Here is a 20,843-nt window from a genome sequence, read left to right on the forward strand (position 1 = left end):
GAATGCCTCTCTTTTTGACAAAGGTCACATACAGGTCCCTCACTCCACTTATTACTCCTTCCTTCCGGAGGTGAATTGGTTCTCTCTGCCTGAGGCAATTTCCCTCAAGTTTTCCTTCCTGAGCTCACAGTTTAGAACAGATTTTCAGGTGTGACTTTTTCCCTACGTGAGAAGATGGCTGAGTCACAGGCTGTCAAATGTTTTTATAAACTATCAAGGTTGGGGTTGATTATGCAATGAAGAGTTTTAGCATTGCATCACCATCCATTTCTAAGGAGCTTATTTAAAAAGGGGAACTTAGAGGAAATCTCTTTTTTTTCGGAAGGAAAATCTGGCTTGACCTTGACTTCTTTTCTGATATTAACTCTCATCATTTTTAGGGCTGGTCATCCAAGGGAAAAACTGACATGCTTCAAAAGGAAACATGCTGTATCATGGTGGTTAGAATCAGAGTAGAAAAAGAGGTGTATTAAATATAGTACTGTCTCTTTTCTCACAGCCAGTTAAACATTATCTGTATTATTACCTCTACCAGGGATGCCTTATGGCCAACCACAAATTATAGTAACTAAGTAAAGAATGTTGATTTTTATTGACTATATTTTCTATAGAACACACAGGCTATAGAGCTGGATGGAGACAGGGAGGAAGGAGATGGATGAAAAACATATCTGTGGATAAAAATAATTTTTATTTATTAATAAAATTTCCCTAAATGACAAAGATTCCCTTTACCTCTTGGGATCCATTCCCAGATCCTCTACAATTATTCAAATAGTCTAAATTATTATTGGCACCCTCTTCCTTTTTTTTTTTAAATCTAAGTTGCTTGAAAGCTCATCCTTAGCCCAAAACATAAAGGAATGAAATAATAAGCTTTCATACATTATAAGACTATTAGAAAAAGAGGGAGATCTGAGAAGTTATCTAGTTTAATTTTTTACTAAGGAATATGAGGTCCAAACGGGAAAAGTAAAAAGAATAAGCACAATTGCCTATATTTTTCCCTCCTTACCAAATAAAACATTCATGTAGAAATTCTGGAAAGCAGTGAAAAATGTAAAAAGGCAGGAAACCTTTTATACTCTTAATATAAAGGCAAACTGTCAAAATATTGGCAGATTTTCTTCTGCCCTTTTTTTTATACGAAGAGATTTTTCAGTGTATGCAATTTTATGTCTTTTTTTTCCATTTTATATCTTGCTTTATAAAAAACTTTACAAGACATCATAAGCATCTCTATGTATGTCGGGAAAAACTCCTGGTAGTCAGCATTTTCAATGGCTGCATAATATTTTATCCAATTTCTATACCACATGCCTCTAATGTGGGACAAATACAAGTTGCTTCTAATTTTTTACTATTCTAACAAATGCTAAGATGAAATCTGTCAACAAATCACAGAGTATTTCCCTAGGATAAATTCTTAAAAGGGGAATTACTGGAATAAAAACCATAAAACATACAGGCAACAATCTCAATTTTGAATCTCCTTTGTCTACGTGACTCTCCAAGCACATGCAGAAACCACATGTAGGAAGAAATTAGTCATGTGGCCCCATTCCCCAGAAAGGAAGGATATCGCAATAGCAGCTTGGTTTCCATGGTATCCTAAGAGCATCACTGAAAATGGAAGTGGGATGAGATTTAACAGGTCACGTAGGTCCCTCTTCCTATAAAGCAGGATGTCCTCCAGAGTTTTTCAGATTGCACACTGGGTTTGTTAAAAAGGGAAAGAGATTTACAGCCAAATAATTTTTCATCTTTGACAGGAGTATCTTGTCACAATAATGTCCTGTTGGATTTTGTGCTGATGAAGATTTAAGAATCTTTCTTTCAATTGTTAAAATTTTCCCTCTTTAAAGTAACCATGGTTGAGGTTATTGAATTACCTTGCTACAGTGAGCATAATCTGCCAAAACATCTACTTCTCTTCAGCTACCTTTAGCCCAATGATCCTTCATTTGGCCAAGTATCCACAAATAGTACTCATCCTTGGCTAGTGAGAGCCTTACGGTGTGTGGGGGCGTATTTAGGGATCCAAATAGGGAATTTGGTCTGGAACTGGGAGTTCCCCCACTCCTCAATAGCACAAAAAGACAGAAAAGTCCATAGAGAACAGACTTGTGGTTGCCAAGGGGTCGGGGAGGGTTGGATTGGGAGTTTGGGATTAGCAGACGAGAACTATTATATGTGCATTATATATGCGAATGGATAAACAACAAGATCCTATTATATAGCACAGGGAACTATAATCAGTAACCTGTAATAAACCATAATGGAGAAGAATATAAAAAAGAATATATACTTATGTATAACAGAATCACTTTGCTGTACACCAGAAACACAACATTATAAGTCAATTATACTTGAAAAAAAAGACAGAAAAGTTAATTTTCGTTACTAACTTATCTAAAGGGAATGCCTTAAGAAACAGTGAAGGAAATTTCCATCAAGAATCATATAAATGGGCTTCCCTGGTGGCGGCGCAGTGGTTGAGAGTCCGCCTGCCGATGCAGGGGACACGGGTTCGTGCCCCGGTCCGGGAGGATCCCACATGCCGCGGAGCGGCTGGACCTGTGAGCCATGGCCGCTGAGCCTGCACGGGCCGGAGCCTGTGCTCCGCAATGGGAGAGGCCACAACAGTGAGAGGCCCGCGTACAGCAAAAAGAATCATATAAATGCAAAAGCCACTACTACTCTTCCTGTGACTAAAACAACTCCTTTGATTCTGTTGCTTTTACATCTCCACCAGATTCTTCATATCTCTACACACAAGCTATCTAGTCAATCTACTCTTCAAACAATATTTAGCAAACATTTTTAGATATGGAGGTAGTATTCTTTTGGAAGTTACATTTTCAAAGTTTAATGACTGCTCCAGCCAGAGTGGCAGTAGAGGAAGGCTAAGTGTGAAGAACAGGCATGGAGATGTACTCTTAGGTGTCTTGAAACATTCAGTTCTTTCTCTAATTTTCTGATCACTGTGCCCATTAAAGGTAGCAGCTATAGCCCTGGAATGCACTTGGGCTAAGTAATAGTGGTTACCAAATGCTGCAGCTTCAATAATAATTAATAAACAGGCAGAGAGACTGGCACGCTTGATATGTCATGGCCAGAGAATATAACTTCTTAATTACGTCCAAAGTTTTGTTTCAAGATTTACTTATTATTAACATTTTTGAAATTCAATGCCCCAATACAATTAACTCTACAAGTGGGAAAACTGAAACATCCACATAATCATGTTAATATATTTAAGTGCCACAGAGAATGCCAATGAATGTTTTTCTAGCTGTTTTTAAACTGTCTGAAAATAGAAATGGCATGATACAGTTAAGCTGGGAAAAATTTTACATAAGAAAACCACCATCTTACGATGGCTTTGAGTACTTACCCTTTCCTGTGATGTTTGATAGCGGAGGTGAAGGGCCGTGGGGTCCCAATCCACAGCGATATAGGCATTTCCAATGAAAGCTCTGTCTTCCCCACAATCAATTTTACAGCCCCTGCAAAATCTAAAGGGGGAAAAAAGATCTACTGAGGAAAGAGTAATTATGAAGGGATCTAAATTTTCTTTATCAGAAATATTCTCCCCGGGAATTCCCTGGAGGTCCAGTGGTTAGGACTTGTCGCTTTCACTGCCACGGCCTGGGTTGAATCCCTGGTAGGGGAACTAAGATCCTGCAAGCTGTGGGGCGTGGCCAAACAACACAAAAAACCCCCAAAACTCTCCCTTTCTACTTCTTTTCTTTTTTTTAAAAATAAATTTGTTTATTTATTTATGGCTGCGTTGGGTCTTTGTTGCTGCCTGCGGGCTTTCTCTAATTGCGTTGGGGGGGCTACTCTTCACTGCAATGCGCGGGCTTCTTACTGCAGTGGCGTCTCTTGTTGTGGAGCATGGGTCCTAGGTGCACGGGCTTCAGTAGTTGTGGCACATGGGCTCAGTAGTTGTGGCTCGCGGGCTCTAGAGCGCGCAGACTCAGTAGTTGTGGCGCACAGACTTAGCTGCCGTGTGGCATGTGGGATCTTCTAGGACCAGGGCTCAAACCCATGTCCCCTGCATTGGCAGGCAAACTCCTAACCACTACGCCACCAGGGAAGTCCCCCTTTCTACTTCTCTACTTTCCTTCTTGGGCATCCCAATTTGTCATGGGCTTCTAACTTCAGACTGATAAATGCATGAATATGTACTAGTAATTATTATTATTTCAGGGAATCCTGCTTATCACTTCTCAAATCTTTGGTTTTTCAAGGTACTTGATAACCATTTGTAAATCCACATGAATATGCGGACTTTATGGCAAATAAATGATATGGGAATTGGCTATCTGAGACCATACACCCTCAAGAAATTCTAAATTCAGTTATTAAATGCTTGGAGGTAGGACAATTTATCTGGCATAACCATGCCTATTTCCTTGTTTGTAAAATGGCACATTAAATAAATATATATAACAATTTATGGGGGCGGGGAGGGAACCATGACAAAGGCCATGGTTCCAAGGCCTATACAGACTCAGTTTGCTAAAGCCTATTACAGTTCTCTGAAGGCTGACTTCAGTACTCAGGCATTTTCCAAGCTGGGACAGTAATGGCCAATCAAACTCCATAACTCTTCTAAAAACCAAAAATAGACTTCCAGCAAGGTCTAGTAAATAGACTATGTCTTACTGGGCTCAGAATTGCTAAACTGATTTATATCTAAGGAGCAGAAGGTATAGAATGATAAATGTTAGTCATAAACTATGAATTTGATGAGGATTGTAGAGTTTACAAAACCAGCTAAATCTCAAGAGCAAAACTTAGCTATAGACCTCACGGAAGAGATGAATGAAGAATTCCTAAGTTTATTTCAAGCTTTTCATTATTCATTATTACTTCTAGAAACTGGAAACGTTATGAAAAGGGTATAATATCTGAAGCTGCAATTCTAAAATTTTTCTTTTGCAGAAGTTCACTTTACCTATACCATGGGCACCAAGCACAGGAGTTCCCATCTTTCTGCACAACTCGTAGAGTGAATGGATACTGATAACCCATACTGTCATCACTGAAACAGAACATAAACCAAAGAGTATAAGAAACATTTCTTAGTTGAGGTCTCCTTCATCTTCTCTTGAACTAACCCTAGAAAGAGGCATCTGTCAGAGCAGTATGTTCACATTGACAGCTCAATGCTGGTTATCCTAACCCATTAACTGCAGCCCTGTGCAACCACACTCAGGGCTCCCTGCTTATAGAGGGGGAGACACAGCAGACTGCCAGATGTCTGAGCGAGTCCATGTGGTCCACGTAAATTTCATAAAAATAAGCTAATCATGAAATCAAATGCTAATTATCCTCAGCCCTAATTCTATCAAGAGATTTAATTCACATTAAACCAGACCTCTTCCATGACAAGAACACTGACAGACCACAGAAAGCTGAAAGGTCATAATGGTATTAGAGGAGTTGACTGACTATATATTTAGAAGCTTCTTTAATGAGAATCCCTGATGTGGTACATGACAGATACCCCCTTTCCTTGCCTTAACTATCTAAAGCTATAAGTTACGTAACATTTTTAGGGTAATGTCTTAACTGCAAGATAGCTTTGCGAGTTCTCCAACTTTAAAAAAATTTATTCATCCTTGCCCCAATAAGAAGCAATGCAATGACTATAACATAAGAGCAATATACTTTATGGATCATTTGGCAATTTGTAGTGGCTATTGCATGGCTGCTCAAGGTAATAAAACCATGATAAGGACTCACTGTAAGGGCAACAGTGAGTATCATGCCTGTCACAGCAGTTCCCAGCTTTCTGCATAACTTGTTGATTGAATGACTATTGATAGCCCATGCTGCCCAGTATCATGTCAATGAAAACCAGGTCAATGGTAAGTAAGGAATCCAAAGAAAGATAAAGGGACAAAACAACCAGGTAGCACTCTGGCAGAGAACTGTGCAGCACCCTCTTCTAAAAAGTCTCTTTACTTTGTTGCTCTAACAGAAACCTGGCTTTCCTGAGGACTCCGCTTCCAGTTCACCTCTTAAGTGCTAGCTTTCTTCTCATACACCCCAGAACCTGAAGGTGATATGGGTCTCCTCCTTACTCCTCTTTACCACTTCTGGTAAAATTCTGGTTCCTATGTAGCATCTGCTACTGAATTATACCACCTGCTTGCTATTCCTCCTTGGTAGGGACATTTTTTCTTTATTCACTAAAGATTTTAGAACGCAGTTCACTGTTTTTCTCTCTGTCACTTCCATCATACTCTTGGTGACTTCAATGTAACTTACCTAACAACTCCTTGGCCTTCTCTCTTCCAACAATAATCTCCATTCTATATTGATCTACCCTCTCCAATGGTCATATTCTAGATCTTGTCAATTGATGGTGGCTATTACATGGCTGCTGAAGGTAATGAAGCCATGATAAGGACTTTACCATCTCCAAAAATCTCAATTCCAAACATCCTATTTTGAAACAAACATGTCCTATCTTCTTGGATCACTTATTCAAGTATCACTACTCTAACAATTCTTTGACCCAACATAAACCTCCAATCACTGCCCTCAAATCCTCACTTTCCTCCTTATCCACTGTCCCTCAAACTAATCATCTTCTGCATGGATCCTCAATTCCAGGAATTTGTCCATTTAATCTAAATTTTCAAATTTATTGACATGAATACTCAGAAAAGTAGAGAACTGTACAATGAACAGCACCCAACTACAATTAATCATCGACTCTTGGCCACTCTTATTTCATCTATACCCTTACCTAGCCCCACTAGATTCTTTTATTCCATTTTTTAAAAATGTGGTACAATATACATAAAATTTACTATTTAATCATTTTAAGTGTACAACTCAGAGGCATTAGGTACATTCACAATGTTGTGCAATTATCACTACCACCCAGCTCCAGAACCTTTTTATCTTCTCAAACAGAAACTCTATCCATTAAGCAATAATAAATTCCCCTCCCCCCAGACCTTGTTAACCTCTAATCTACTTTCTGTCTATAAACTTGCCTATTCGAGATACACCTCATAAAAGTGGAATCATACAAATATTTGTCCTTTTGTGTCTAGCTTATTTCACTGAGTGTAATGTCTTCAAGGCTCATCCATGTTGTAGTATGTATCAGAACTCCATTCCTTTTTATGGCTGAATAATACTCCACTGTATGTATATACCACATTTTGTTTATCCATTCATCTCTTGATGGACTTCTGGGTTGTTTCCACCTCTTGGCTACTGTGACTCACTAGATACTTTTGAAGAAAATCAGAGGCATTTTATCATTTTCATCCATAAATATTTCACTGTGTTATCTCTAAAAGATAAGCTCTTATTATTCTTTTAATGTCTGTAGGACCATCTTCTCTTTAACCTACTCTAACCTCTGTGTCTTTTTTTTTTTTTTTTTTTGGCGGTATGTGGGCCTCTCACTGTTGTGGCCTCTCCCGCTGTGGAGCACAGGCTCCGGATGCCCAGGCTCAGCGGCCATGGCCCACGGGCCCAGCCGCTCCGCGGCATGTGGGATCCTCCCAGACCGGGTCACGAACCCGTGTCCCCTGCATCGGCAGGCAGACTCTCAACCACTGCACCACCAGGGAAGCCCTAACCTCTGTGTCTTCATCTACACCACTCCACTAAGACAGCTTTTGCAAGGTCACCAAAGACTGCCATTTTATCAAATCCAGTGGTCAATTCCCAGTCCTTCTCTTAATCTGACCAGTCCTCCCTTAAACACTATCTTCACTTAACTTCTGGGACACTACTCACTCCTGGTTTTCTTCTTACTTCACTGGCTGTTCCTTCTGAATCTCCTTTGTTGTCTCTCCCTCCATTATTCAGCCTCTAAATGCTGGAATGCATCAGGAATTAGATCTTAGGTATCTTTTCTCTTACTATCTAAATAATATCAACTGGTCTCAGGGCTTTAAATACCAACTATTTGCTGATGAAACCTATATTTATACCTCCTGGAAAGACCTTAAGTCTATCTCCCACTTGAAAATATAACACAGATCTTGAATTTAGCTTGATTCCTATCATTGCTTGCCAAAACCTACTCCTTCTCCAGTCTTCCTCACTTCATTAAATGGTATCAGCATTCACAAACAATTGTTCAGGCTGAAAATCTAGCTTGGATTCCTCCTCCCCTCATACTCTATATCTGATTCATTAGCAAGCCCTGGGAAAAGTCCTCATCTAGAAGCTAGATTAGATTTTCACTTCAAATTTAATCTTGCCCTATTGTCATTTTTACTAAACACAACATTCATCAATTAAATCACTTATCTATTATTTGTACTTTTCCTTTAAAATTTATTTACCTTAAGCCATATCCTAATTATCAAAAGACCCTCATACCATAACAAATAACCTATCTGCAAAAATAATTTCTTTACTCAGTTAACACAGAAGCAAAACTCCCACTTGTACCATGATAACAAGAAAATGATCTTCAATTCAAATGAGATATAAAAGGCAACACAATCCCAAAGATTATTAGAAGTAAATACATTTACTAATCCAATAGAACAGTGGTAAGAGGAATGGAAAAAAAACCAGAAGATGCTTATTTTCTTTACCAAGACTTATGAAATTACTCCATGTTAAAATGACATGGTAGGGAGATAATCCAACTGAATCATTGTTATGGCATGAGACTTTTTCAGAGTTCATGTATAGATATGCACGTATAGATACTGCTCCCATTTGGAATTTCAGAGGGTTGAGATGATGCAAATTTCCTGGTGAATTCATACTCTCTACTTTTGTAGTAACAGAAGCCAAGGATATTACCTGAAGCATATAAAATACTAGCTGAAAAAATTTAGGTAAGAGATCAGAGAATACAACAATTATTAGACACTGGAATGTCTAGGTGATGAAAGGAAGGCGTACAGTCTCTCCTACTCAAAAGACCAAACCAAATGGTTGAACTGTATGTTCTCTGGATGGTTCTTCAAGGAGTGATTAACCTGACATGGAATGGGTCCTATAAATCACACAGAATTCACATAAATTCTTCTTCTACATTTGGAAACCAAAGATCTAGGAAGATGCCCTGAAACTCACCAATCTTGCGCATGATTACTAGCTTCCTGAGGTGGGAGTGGGCTGGCTAATCGAGATACTTGAATCCAAATTGCATCATACAGGTCTTTCTTCCGGGTATGCGCAGTACATGGAACAATCAGAGGCATTCCGAAAAGGCTGGGGCGATTCTTCTGAGATGACAGGAAATACAGTTCTGTCCTCATCTGTATGTACAAACAAGAGAAGGAAGAGCGGAGAAGATAGGCCTCTGATTCCTCCCTTTCATTCTTCTAAGACTGCCAAAAACAGGCATCACTACCATTTTCAACTTAGTCGCTATCACACTTCTCTTTATTTATAGGACCATCTTTTATTAATATGAAGAGAATGGTTATTCAAAGTGGAATCACTAAAAGGTTGAGGTATTGCCAATTTCAGAGTTGCTCTCTATCAAACTTGGGTTTTCAGCATTTAATATTTTCAAACTGCGTAGTTTTTCTCTGATAAATATTTCTCACACACACTGAATCATATGTAAAAAAATTAAAAATCATATTCTTAATTACATGATAGAATAAAAGTAAGGTAAACTTTTAAAACGTTTGCTTTGAGTATGTTAAAGGAGATTTTTATCATTTCTTAACACGGAGATACTGCACAGAATTAGCTTGGAAATGATGGCTTAAAACAAAAGTTCAGTATAATAGAAAGGTTGCTGGGAGTTGCAGGATTACTCAAAAAAGCTGATGAGCGCTTGGACATTTAATTCTTTAAGTTTGGTCTTTATATAGTAGAGAAGCTAAGCCAACAACTTATAAACCCACTAGTTTCTAAGTGAAAAGACTCTCTTATTTCAGATCCTCAAGTATTTTGTTTTGCCATTATTCACTTAAGATTAGCTAAGTACATGATTTTAAGACCCCATTTCATGTGTTGGTAGTTATATTATTATAAGACCCACAGAAATGTGGACAGAGTTCAGAACTATTTTTTAAAAATCAAAAAACTTAAATGAGTTTTTCTCTTCTAAAACTTCTACTTTTCTTCCACTCCAACTCCTGGTAGATGACTTATTTTACTAAATAAATGAGGTCATTTAAGCAACTATTTCTTTACTCTTCTCAGTGTATTTCTCTTCTTTTTTTTAAAAATTAATTTATTTATTTTTGGCTGCGTTGGGTCTTCGTTGCCGCGCGCAGGCTTTCTCTAGTTGCAGCGAGTGGGGGCTACTCTTCATTGCGGTGCGCAGGCTTCTCATTGTGGTGGCTTCTCTTGTTGCAGAGCATGGGCTCTAGGTGCGTGGGCTTCAGTAGCTGTGGCACGTGGACTCAGTAGTTGTGGTGTACGGGCTTAACTGCTCTGCTGCATGTGGGGTCTTCCTGGACCAGGGTTCGAACCCGTGTCCCCTGCCTTGTCAGGTGGATTCTTAACCGCTGTGTCACCAGGGAAGTCCCTGTATTTCTCTTCTAAACCCACACAATTTTCATCCTCTTGAAGGTAACTTCTCCCAGGGCCCTGTGGCCCATACCTGCTCAGTTCCTAATGGGATAATGCTCCCAGCTTTACTGCATCAGGAATTTTCCTTTTGTCCTCTCCTAACAACTTTTTCTCTAATCTGAAAAAACTCACTTGACCTAACTGTGCTAAGTTCTTGCCCTATTTCTTTACTTGGTTACACAGCCCAACTTCTCAGTTTTCATTCTTTTTGATGTCTCTGGCCTATGTAACCATGTCTTTCTTTCTTAATTTTTTTTTGAAACTGACTTCCCTTTAGTTGTTGTGTCAACACAACACTATTTCTCCCTTTAGTCTCTGAATATTCTTGCCTATGTTACCTTGCCTTATTCCCCTTCTTTTTCTATCTTGTAGAAGGGGGTAGAAGAAAAATACTTTCAAAGTAAGTCAACCATGAGATCAAAGGGTCTGAAAGAAGAAGGTGGCAATGAAAATGACAAAAAATGGTAAATTCAAGTAGTATTTTGAAAGAAGAAATTAAAAGGCATAATGATACACTGAATATAGGGTTTTAGAAGAAAAGGGGAAAAAAATCTAAGAACACTTCTAGGCTTTAGCCTTTAGCATGGAAGAACGGTGTTGCCTTTCACATCAATAATGGGAAAAGGGAGTTGACTTGGGACAGATGGTAAAATCAATTTTAGGCATTCCCCAAAGAAGCTGCTAGATCATGAAGGAAACTGGAAACAGGGAACTGGTTAAAAGGTGAAAATTTCGAGCTGACAATATGGCTTTATGGTCCAATAATTACAAAAACCTATATATAATGCTTTAGCACTTACAAGCACTTTATGTAACATATACATGATAAATGAAGAGAGCTGTTTTCTAAGAAAGATTAAAAATACGTCAGTGTTCTTAATATATAATCTGATAATGCTCCGTTAAAAAAGACATGGGGAAATAAATGAATCATCCCAATTATTTTAGCTGATGGGACCTGTTGGAGCTGTGCTTAAACAAAATTCCAAGACACAAATATATCCCTTAATTCTCTAGGATGTCCACTCATACAATCCTGTTTAGAATATGTTCCATAGAACATCATTCACATGGTCAGAAAATCACTTTAACTCGGGAGTTACTGATTCAAAGGAGGGAAAATATACATTTCAAAGAATTATCACAAAGCAAATAGTTGTGTAATCACCAGTCAGGTCAAGAAACAATTCAGCCAGCACTCCAGAGCCTTCCTCTTGCTTCCTCCCAATCACAAATTCTTCCTTCCTCCTAACGGTAACAGTTTTTCTCAATTTTATGGTAATCAATTCTTTGCTTTTCTTTATCATTTTATACCCTACGCATAAACAGAAAATTTCATTTTCCCTGTCTTTAAAGTTTTTATTTATAAATAGAATCATATTATTGGTATTTCTTTTGTGTCTGGTTTCTTTCCCACATTATGTTTATGAGATTCATTTATGTTGGGTATAACTAAAAATTCATTTATTTTCATTGCTGTATAATATTCTATTATATGACCATGTCTCAATTTCCTTATCCTTTCTACTACTAATGGACATTTAGTGGTTTTATTTTGTGTTTTCATAAAAACACAAAATGGAATAGTGAAATTACTTATCTTTAATTAGAAAACTATTTTTACAAGTAGCCGTATTAATGTACACTCTCATCAGCAGTGTATGAGATTTCCTGTTGCTCAATTATTCTTACCAACACTGTCAACCTGTTTAATAATGATAGCTATTCTGGTGGGTGTGCAGTGATATTGTAATGTGGGTTTTTTAAAAAAAATATTTATTTTTGGTTGCCTTGGGTCTTCGTTGCTGCACGTGGTCTTCTCTAGTTGCGGAGAGTGCAGGCTACTCTTCATTGTGGTGCACGGGCTTCTCATTGTGGTGGCTTCTCTTGTTGTGGAGCAAAGGCTCTAGGCCGTGGGCTTCAGTAGTTGTGACACGTGGGCTCAGTAGTTGTGGTGCACGGGTTCTAGAGCTCAGGCTCAGTAGTTGTGGCGCACGGGCTTAGTTGCTCCACGGCATGTGGGATCTTCCCGGACCAGGGCTCAAACCCATGTCCCCTGCGTTGGCAGGCGGATTCTTAACCACTGCGCCACCAGAGAAGTCTTCATAATGTGATTTTAATTTGCATTTCCCTATTTAGCAGTGTGGCTGATCACTTTTTCATATGATTATTGGCGATTTAGATATCCTTTAGATATGCCTATTTAAGTATTAGCAATTTTTTTATTGAATTGTTTTTTCTTAGTGACTTATAGGAGTCCTTTATATTTTCTGGATTGAGCCTTTTTGTTGGTTATATGAGTTACAAACATCTTCTACTCCTAGGCTTGCCTTTTACTTTCTTAGTGATGTCTTTTGATGAAACCGAAGTTCATAATTTTAATGATGTACAATTTATCTTTTCTTTTATGGTTAGTGCTTTCTGTGTCCTGTTCAAGAATCTTTTTCTCTAAACCAAGGTCATGAATATATTCACGTTTATTATCTTCTAGGGTCTGCTTTTCCTTCATATTTAATTCTGCAGTCCACCTGGAATTGATTTTTATGTGGTGAGAGGTAGGTGTGTCAAGTTTCATATGGCTATTCAATTATCCCAGCACAATTTACCGAGAAAACTGTCTTCCACTGCTCTGTAATGTCATCTTGGTTATAAATCAAGTGTTCATACATAACAGAGCCCTGTTTCTGGGCTCTCTATTTTATTTCATTGGTCTATTTGCCTTTTCTCACACCAATATCACAATGTCTCAAGTATCATTGCTTTATAAAATCATTATATCTGGTAGCTCAATTCTTCATGTTTTGTTCTTCTTCAAGACTGTCTTGGTTATTTTAGTGCTTTGTGCTTCCATATATTAGAATCAGCTTATCAATTTATACACACACAAGCATACACATACAGAGTATGCATTTTTATTGGGATTGTGCATTGAATCTGTAGATTTGTTTGTGGAGAACGGATATGTTTGAAATACTGAGTCTTCTAATCCATGAACACAGTCTGTTCCTTCAAACATCTGAGTCTTCTTTAATTTCTAGCAATAATATTTTATTGTTTTCTATACAGATACCTTGTATATTTTTTGTAAAGTTTATTTCCAGGTATTTAATTTTTTTCTTGGTACTTAGTTTTTTGAATAAATGATAATTTTATGATAAATGATTTCTGTAGTGAATTTTGGTGGTCCCCAAAAAGATATGTCCACATCCTAACTCCAAGAACTTACGAATATGACCTTATATGGCAAAAGGGTTTTTGCATATGTAATTAATTGAGATATCATCCTGGATTATTTGGATGGCCCCTAAATGCTATGACAATTGTTCTTATCAGTGAAAGGCAGAGGAAGAAGGAGAAGAAGGCCAAGACAGATGCAGAGATTGGAGTTATACAGCCACAAGCTAAGGAATGCCTGTACAAGTTGGAAGAGGCAAGAAGGATTCTCTCCTAAAACCTATGGAGGGGGCACAACCCTGTTGATGCCTTGATTTCAGACTTCTGGCCTTCAGAACTGTGAAAGAATTAATTTCTGTTGTTTTAAGCCACCAAGTTTATGGTAATTTGTTACAGCAGTCCTAGGAAACAACTTGTCTTGCCCAAGAATCTTCTTGTTTCTCCCTCCAAAACAAACAAACAAAACCTTCTCCCCAGAGGCATCTACACTTATATGGCGGAGAAGATGTACGTGGCTACATGAACATATAGGAGCCACAAACTTTTTAAAGACAGTAGTACTATATTCAGATGCACCAGCTCTCCTGTTGCTGCTTGATACATGAGTGAGGAATGTCATTTCATACGTAGGCCGTCATGTGTGATATTAAATCCTGGCTGCAATCACTTAGAACATAACACATTGAAAGTGCACACACTGAAGATGTTGCAAAGACAGAAAATGGCTGTTTCATAAATAACACTGGCAAGACCAGCAGTAACTTGCCTAACATTAAACTAACCATTTTTCGGTGGACTGCAATGATGTAGCCTGTAAAGGAACTGTCAGGAAGAGATGGCATATGACCATTCACCATTCCATTTGTGAAGTTTTTCTCAGTTCCACATGGCACAACAGTGTTTGGCATTCCATTGGGGATGAATATGGATCGAGGCAGGTCCCCATTGGTGGTTAGGGTGAACATTCCATTTGTAGATGGGGAAGAGGAGAAATCTACAAATTCAAAGGTAAGTATAGCATTACAAGTCTGTGGTACCTTTATCTTTGCTCTTTTCTCAAATATCGCTGGAGCCCAGACCACTGACACTCTCTTTTAACAGAGGACAGGGAGGAATCATAGGTCAAATGATAATTCTAGATTAACTGGAAGATTTTAACTTCAGATTTTACCTCGATAACTCACACTTCTGACTAAATGACAAAGCATGAGTAGCTGATAGAAAGAGTAAGTAGAATTTTTCCAACAATCTTTATTAGTACCGTGTTGTGGCACGAAAACAGTTCTACTGCTTTTCTTTTTCCTCTCCTCTAAAAATTCATTTCTCCATTCTTCTAGAAATGTTCTAAGACGGTAGTCCTAAGCCAGATGATGGGTTTTTAAAAAATTGTTTAACTTTTAAAAAAGACTATTTTTTAGGGCAGTTTTAGACTCAGTAAAATAAAGAGCAAGGTAGAGATTTCCCACCTGCTGCCTGCCCCCACCCAGCACAGCCTCCCCCAGTAGCAACCTGCCCCACCAGAGTGAAACATTTGTTACAACTGATGAAAGTCGCTGCTTTTTAAATTAAAATTAAATTAAAAGTGCATTTCCTCCCTTTGACTAGCCACATTTCAAGTGCTAAACAGTCCATGTGACTAGTAGATAACTCTATTGGATGGCAAAGATTACAGGAAGTTTTCCTCATTGCAGAGAGTTCTATTGGACAGTGATGATAACCAAAAAGCAATGTTAAATCATCCACCAACCCAACCATCAGTACTATCTACTGAGTGCCAATGAGAGGAGCCTCATTCTCTCTGAAGCATGTTATAGTTGGGGAACGAATCTAACTGGCAACAGTATAAAGAGGAGACAAACCCCACTAATGGCCAAAAAGACTCATTGGATGACCATATTAAATCACAGGCAATATTAGATAAACAGATTCCTTTTTAGTCAAATTTATTATTTTGTTTTCTGATAGTACATTTCTCTCATACCATCTGTTACCATGTTAATATTAGATAAAAGAGTTAAAGGACATCTGAATTCCAGTGGTAGATTTAGCTAGTAACTACCTATCTAACTTAGGTTCTCTGAATTTTAGGTTCCTCACCTATAAAATGAGGATTTGAGATAAATGATCACCAAGGTTTCCTTCAGGCTCCAAAATTCTTTTGCTCTAATATTTTTAGCCTAAACAAAAGCCTAAAAAGGATGACAACCCTTAGACTGTTATTCAAAGCTAAAATCATGAGAAGGAGCTCTAGTTCTATCTTACCTGTCTGTACTGGACTAGAAGCTGAAATTGGAGATCCAGGGACGGGAATTTCAAATGCACACAAAAATCCACTCACTGAGAGTCGTACTTTCTGGTTGTCCTGAGGGAAATTCTATAGAAAAAGAGGCAAGATGAGAAGGGGGAGATGTTTCAGATAAAATGGAGAATCATCCCTCTGATAGATCTGAAGCAAATGTCTTAGATCCTTTTATCAGTAAAACAAATAAGATGTCCGAATAATTTTTCTAAAATAACTATAAATGAAAGCTTGATAAACTAAGTGAAAACTAACCTTCCTGACAAAACCATTATCCCCTTTCATAGGAGGGCAGTATGATGTGTATAACTGACTTCTTAAGTTTTGTCCATCATTTCAAGAATCTAAACCCAAAATCCCCAGAGAGATCTCACCTCCGCATTACGTATGAAAAAAAATGTCAAAGAGGTGGGAGTTTGTTCAGAAATCCCAAAGATGAATATAAATAATACCAGTGGTAGGAGCTCAATTTAGGGTAGGCAATATATTTATTAAATTTCTTGTTTCTCCAGCTGGTATGCAAGAAGTGATTGTGTCACTTTGTCTTTACTCTTTAATTTCTTAGTGTGTTGAAAGGCCAGGTATATATATTCATAAATAAGTACTAAAAGAACACATTTGTACATATATAAAATACTTTAAGAATTCTAGCAATAGTGGTAATACAGAAGAGCTGTTAGATGTAGCAGCAGCAGTCACTGGGGGTAAATCTAGACTGTAGTGACACAGCTAGATCACTCCATATAGGTAGCTTTGGGCTTACATATTTCCCTTCTTTAAAAATACCACCATTGGGACTTCCCTGGTGGTCCAATGGTTAAGACTCTGTGCTTCCACCGCAGGGGACACGGGTTCGATCCCTTGTAGGGGAACTAAGATCCTGCATGCCATGCAATGTGGCCAAAAATAAATAAATAAAAAAAAATACCACCGTCATTATTACTCTTTTATTCTCGTAGACAACTCTTTTTTTTTTTTTTTTTTTTTTGCGGTACGCGGGCCTCTCACTGTTGTGGCCTCTCCTGTTGTGGAGCACAGGCTCCGGACGCGCAGGCTCAGCGGCCATGGCTCACGGGCCCAGCCGCTCCGCGGAATGTGGGATCCTCCCGGACCGGGGCACGAACCCGCATCCCCTGCATCGGCATGCGGACTCTCAACCACTGCACCACCAGGGAAGCCCCTGGTAGACAACTCTTTTAAGCTTCTTCCAGAACGAAAAACTTCACAAATTTTTTTCCAGTTTTTGTTGTGTTTTATTATCTCCTTTGGTCATTTGACACAATAATTAATTGAGAAAACTGTGATCTTTGAAGGATGGAATCAAGAGTTTCCTAAAAAGAACAGCTAATATCACCTTTATGTTGGAACCATGTACTTCTGCAAGAAGGATTTGTTCTGATTTAAGTCCACAGAGATCGCTCAGCTGTTTTTTTAAACCTGTGTACTTTTCATCCATATTCAGTCTTAGTCCATACCGTACAGGGGTAGTACCATCCAACGTAATAACTAGTAAAGAGAAAAGATTTTTTTACCAGTAAAATTCAGGTTTCATTGAAAGCTTTACACTGTGTGTGTGTGTGTGTGTGTGAGAGAGAGACTTGGAAATAGCAAACATTTCAGTCTAGAATTTTAATTTTATATGTAAACACTACGACAGATGGTGCTTAAAGATAATCTTAAGTAAAATCATTATTTTTTGAATATTCATCTGATACAGAAGTGTGAGTGGCTTTGCAAGATTTTAAAGAGAGTTCCTGGCACATTTGAAACTGACAGAAGACTCAATGGGCACAAAAATGGACCCATATTCCAAGTCTTTCAAACCTCAAATCATGCCTGAAATTAGACTGTTAAATTGTAACATGCTCACAACACTGTAAACCAACTAACACCAATAAAATTAAAAAAAAAAATTATAACATGCTGACTACCAATCTTTATGAGAACGCATTATACACAAATGACTATACTTACAAATTCAGGCTGCTTGAATAAGGTAAAAGACAATGGAATTAAATAATTTTTCATAACTTTGCGACCCACCTGTTATTTCTAAGTGCATATAACTGTCCATCGGTAGTGGCAAAGACAAAAAATTGAAAGGGTCAAATCGGACACTTATATGCCCACATGTCTTGCATTTGACTTGGGACCTTAGCTGCCCATGGAACAAATCCACAACTATTGATCTATTTCTCCTCAGATGGTTGTCCCAGGCCTAGCAAGAAAAATGATTAGAGAAATTTTTTATCTCCCCAAATTCAAAGAAAATGGTTAAATATATTAGATCTAAATGTCAAGAATATAATCCTTAAAAAATAAAAGCTTCATGCCTACAAATTTACAAGTCAGATATGTAATTTAAAATATACTGTCTACTGAGATAGTAGAGAAATACATAAAATACTTCAAGAATTCTGGCAACAGTGGTAACACAGAAGAGCTGCCAAGTGTAGCAGCAGCACTCACTGGGGTAAATCTAGACTGTAGTGACATAGCCAGATCACTCCGCATCGGCAGCTTTGGGCTTACATATTTCCCTTCTTTAAAAATACCACCATCGGGACTTCCCTGGCGGTCCACAATAGAATGTGATTCTTTCTGCTCAATCTATAATGTATTAAATTCAGACGGAAAACCCTATTTTTTTCTTTCTTCTTACCATAGTAACAATGATGAGTTCTTTGTCCATTAAAAAGCGGATAAAATATGCCTATTGGTCACTGTACACATTACTTTAGCAATTATGGGGACTCCTAAATTTCTACTGAATGATTATTCCTACATCCTCTCCCCCAAATTTACATTGAAGAGGAAACACTTTTCTATTTTCATTAAAGATGCTTTGTTTTAGGATTATTGCACAAGAAATAAGCAGAGAAACGTAAATTCCTTCATTTTCGCAGCAAAATTCTGACCGCAGAATAGTTTAGTTATCATTAAGTTGTGCAACACGTATTTGTGGTCAGAATATTTTATCTATTGCTTACATTAGAAACTCAAAACTGACAAACCTCTGCAGCTACTTCCCAGTCTGGTCGGCCATCACTGTCCTTTAGTTCCACATATGGCTTCTCATGGACTCGGTTGAGATCTTCATGAAGACCATCCAAGAGAAAAGCCAGAAGTTCTTGGGAGTCTTGTTGCTGGAACCCATTAAACCTGGGAGCATATTTTGCTATGGTCCACTATAAATATAAGAGGAATCAAACTCATTATTTGCTATCTCATAAAGTTTAGAAAGAACATGCCCATAATTCTATCAGAGGCATTAGAAGAAGATACATAGTATAGTATTTAGTCTGTCTCTATTTCAGCAAACATATTTTGGATAATCATGAAATCTTTCTAATCTTAATCTCAAATGATGCTCCCTCCCCCAGCCCCAAAAAAGTATTATGGTCAATCCTATGTCCTGGTTTAGCATCATATAAGCAAACAGTTCTTAAGGTACATAGCTATTTAAGATACAAGATGGAAATATTAAAATGGCATTTGCTCACATTGGAAGATTCCCTTTTATAATGTTTTCTTTTACAGTTAGCTTTTCTGGTCTTGTTGTATCCTAGCTTTTATTATTAGAGGCAGAATAGCCTCATGTTCAACTGTGAGGACTTAGTAACTAGCTTGCAACCTTGGACAAGCTATTTGACTGCTATGAGTCTTAGTTTCCTGAGCCATAAAATGCGGATAATAATGTTGCTTTATACTGTAGGGCCATTTAGAAGATTAAATGAGTTAATACATAATTATTACAGTGGCTGGTAATCCTAACATCAACTAGAATTCACTGCATATGATATTAATGTCAAATTTGTATCCATTAAATTACATTCTTTCTGCTACTTTTTAAAATTCTACAGATAGAAGTAATTATCTTAGTAATGTTAAAAATGTATGGAGTATCATTAATTAGACTCAAGTCTACCTTGCAGTTAGAATACTGCTAATAGTGAAGGATTAAGAAAGAAAGGCTTACTGTATATACAAGTAAGATACCTGATAAATTAGTAAAATGAATGACATCCCAAATTTAGACTATACTTTTGATCTTTTTCTACCCAGTATGTCTATAGTAGTATTTTGCATATATGTGAAGAAGTAAAAGTATCTGACATCCAGTTTATGCCTTGTGAAGGACCCAAAAACATTACACTAAAACTAAAAAGCTAAATATAAATAACATGTAGAGAAAAATAATTACTTAAATAACTGCTTAGGACTTAAATACCTTTATATTATTTTAACATGCTTACCCGAAGCTTTAATGGGGCAACATTCTTCTGAGTTCCACTCCAAAGTTCCTGTACTAAATCCCCATAGCATTTAGCCATATGCCCCTTCATACCAATGGGATTTGTCCTAGAAGTTTGAGAGGAAAATTCGTTGCCAAAGATTCTTATAAATCACAATCATGTGGACACAGAAATGCCTAGAGTCTGTTTCCTCACATCAAAATATCTTTTCAAAATAAGAGAAGTAGCATTTGGTCCTTACTTCATGCTTAATAGGGCAAATGAGATTAAGACTTTGCTCCCCCAGGGTGAAGAGAGAGGAGATTTAGGTAATATTGTGTTCATAGCAAAGTTATAAAAGTTAAGAGCCAATGACTCAAGGAAGATTACCTGTTGAGTTCATAAAGATGTCTCCCTGAGATAAAATACTGTGTCAGTGGCTGTGTGTTACTAACACACTGGATGCTTGAGTTCATGAAGCATGTGTTTCCCAGGTTACTCAGACCTGTGGCCCCCTTTTCTGTCGGAACTGGAACAAACAACATGAGAACGGAAGCCTAGCTGTAGCAAGATGTCATGACCAAACAGTTATTTGT

At 37.7% G+C, this 20,843-nt stretch overlaps 1 protein-coding gene across 2 annotated transcripts in view; it reads right to left on the bottom strand.

The window, feature by feature from the left end:
- The window catches only part of USP32 (ubiquitin specific peptidase 32), a 197,998-nt gene that overhangs the window by 9,137 nt on the left and 168,018 nt on the right, over positions 1–20,843 (bottom strand). For both annotated transcript variants that reach the window (XM_004271728.4, XM_033431615.2), the window contains exons 20-29: positions 20,638–20,776; positions 20,269–20,374; positions 19,027–19,200; positions 18,056–18,230; positions 17,367–17,518; positions 15,976–16,087; positions 14,496–14,707; positions 9,082–9,266; positions 4,967–5,053; positions 3,398–3,518 (exon numbers count right to left, since the gene is read on the bottom strand). In XM_004271728.4, coding sequence (XP_004271776.2) covers positions 3,398–3,518; positions 4,967–5,053; positions 9,082–9,266; positions 14,496–14,707; positions 15,976–16,087; positions 17,367–17,518; positions 18,056–18,230; positions 19,027–19,200; positions 20,269–20,374; positions 20,638–20,776 — 1,463 coding nt within the window. The remainder of the gene's footprint in view (positions 1–3,397; positions 3,519–4,966; positions 5,054–9,081; positions 9,267–14,495; positions 14,708–15,975; positions 16,088–17,366; positions 17,519–18,055; positions 18,231–19,026; positions 19,201–20,268; positions 20,375–20,637; positions 20,777–20,843) is intronic.

Source organism: Orcinus orca, chromosome 19 (assembly GCF_937001465.1).
Source record: "Orcinus orca chromosome 19, mOrcOrc1.1, whole genome shotgun sequence".
Taxonomy (NCBI): Eukaryota; Metazoa; Chordata; class Mammalia; order Artiodactyla; family Delphinidae; genus Orcinus; species Orcinus orca.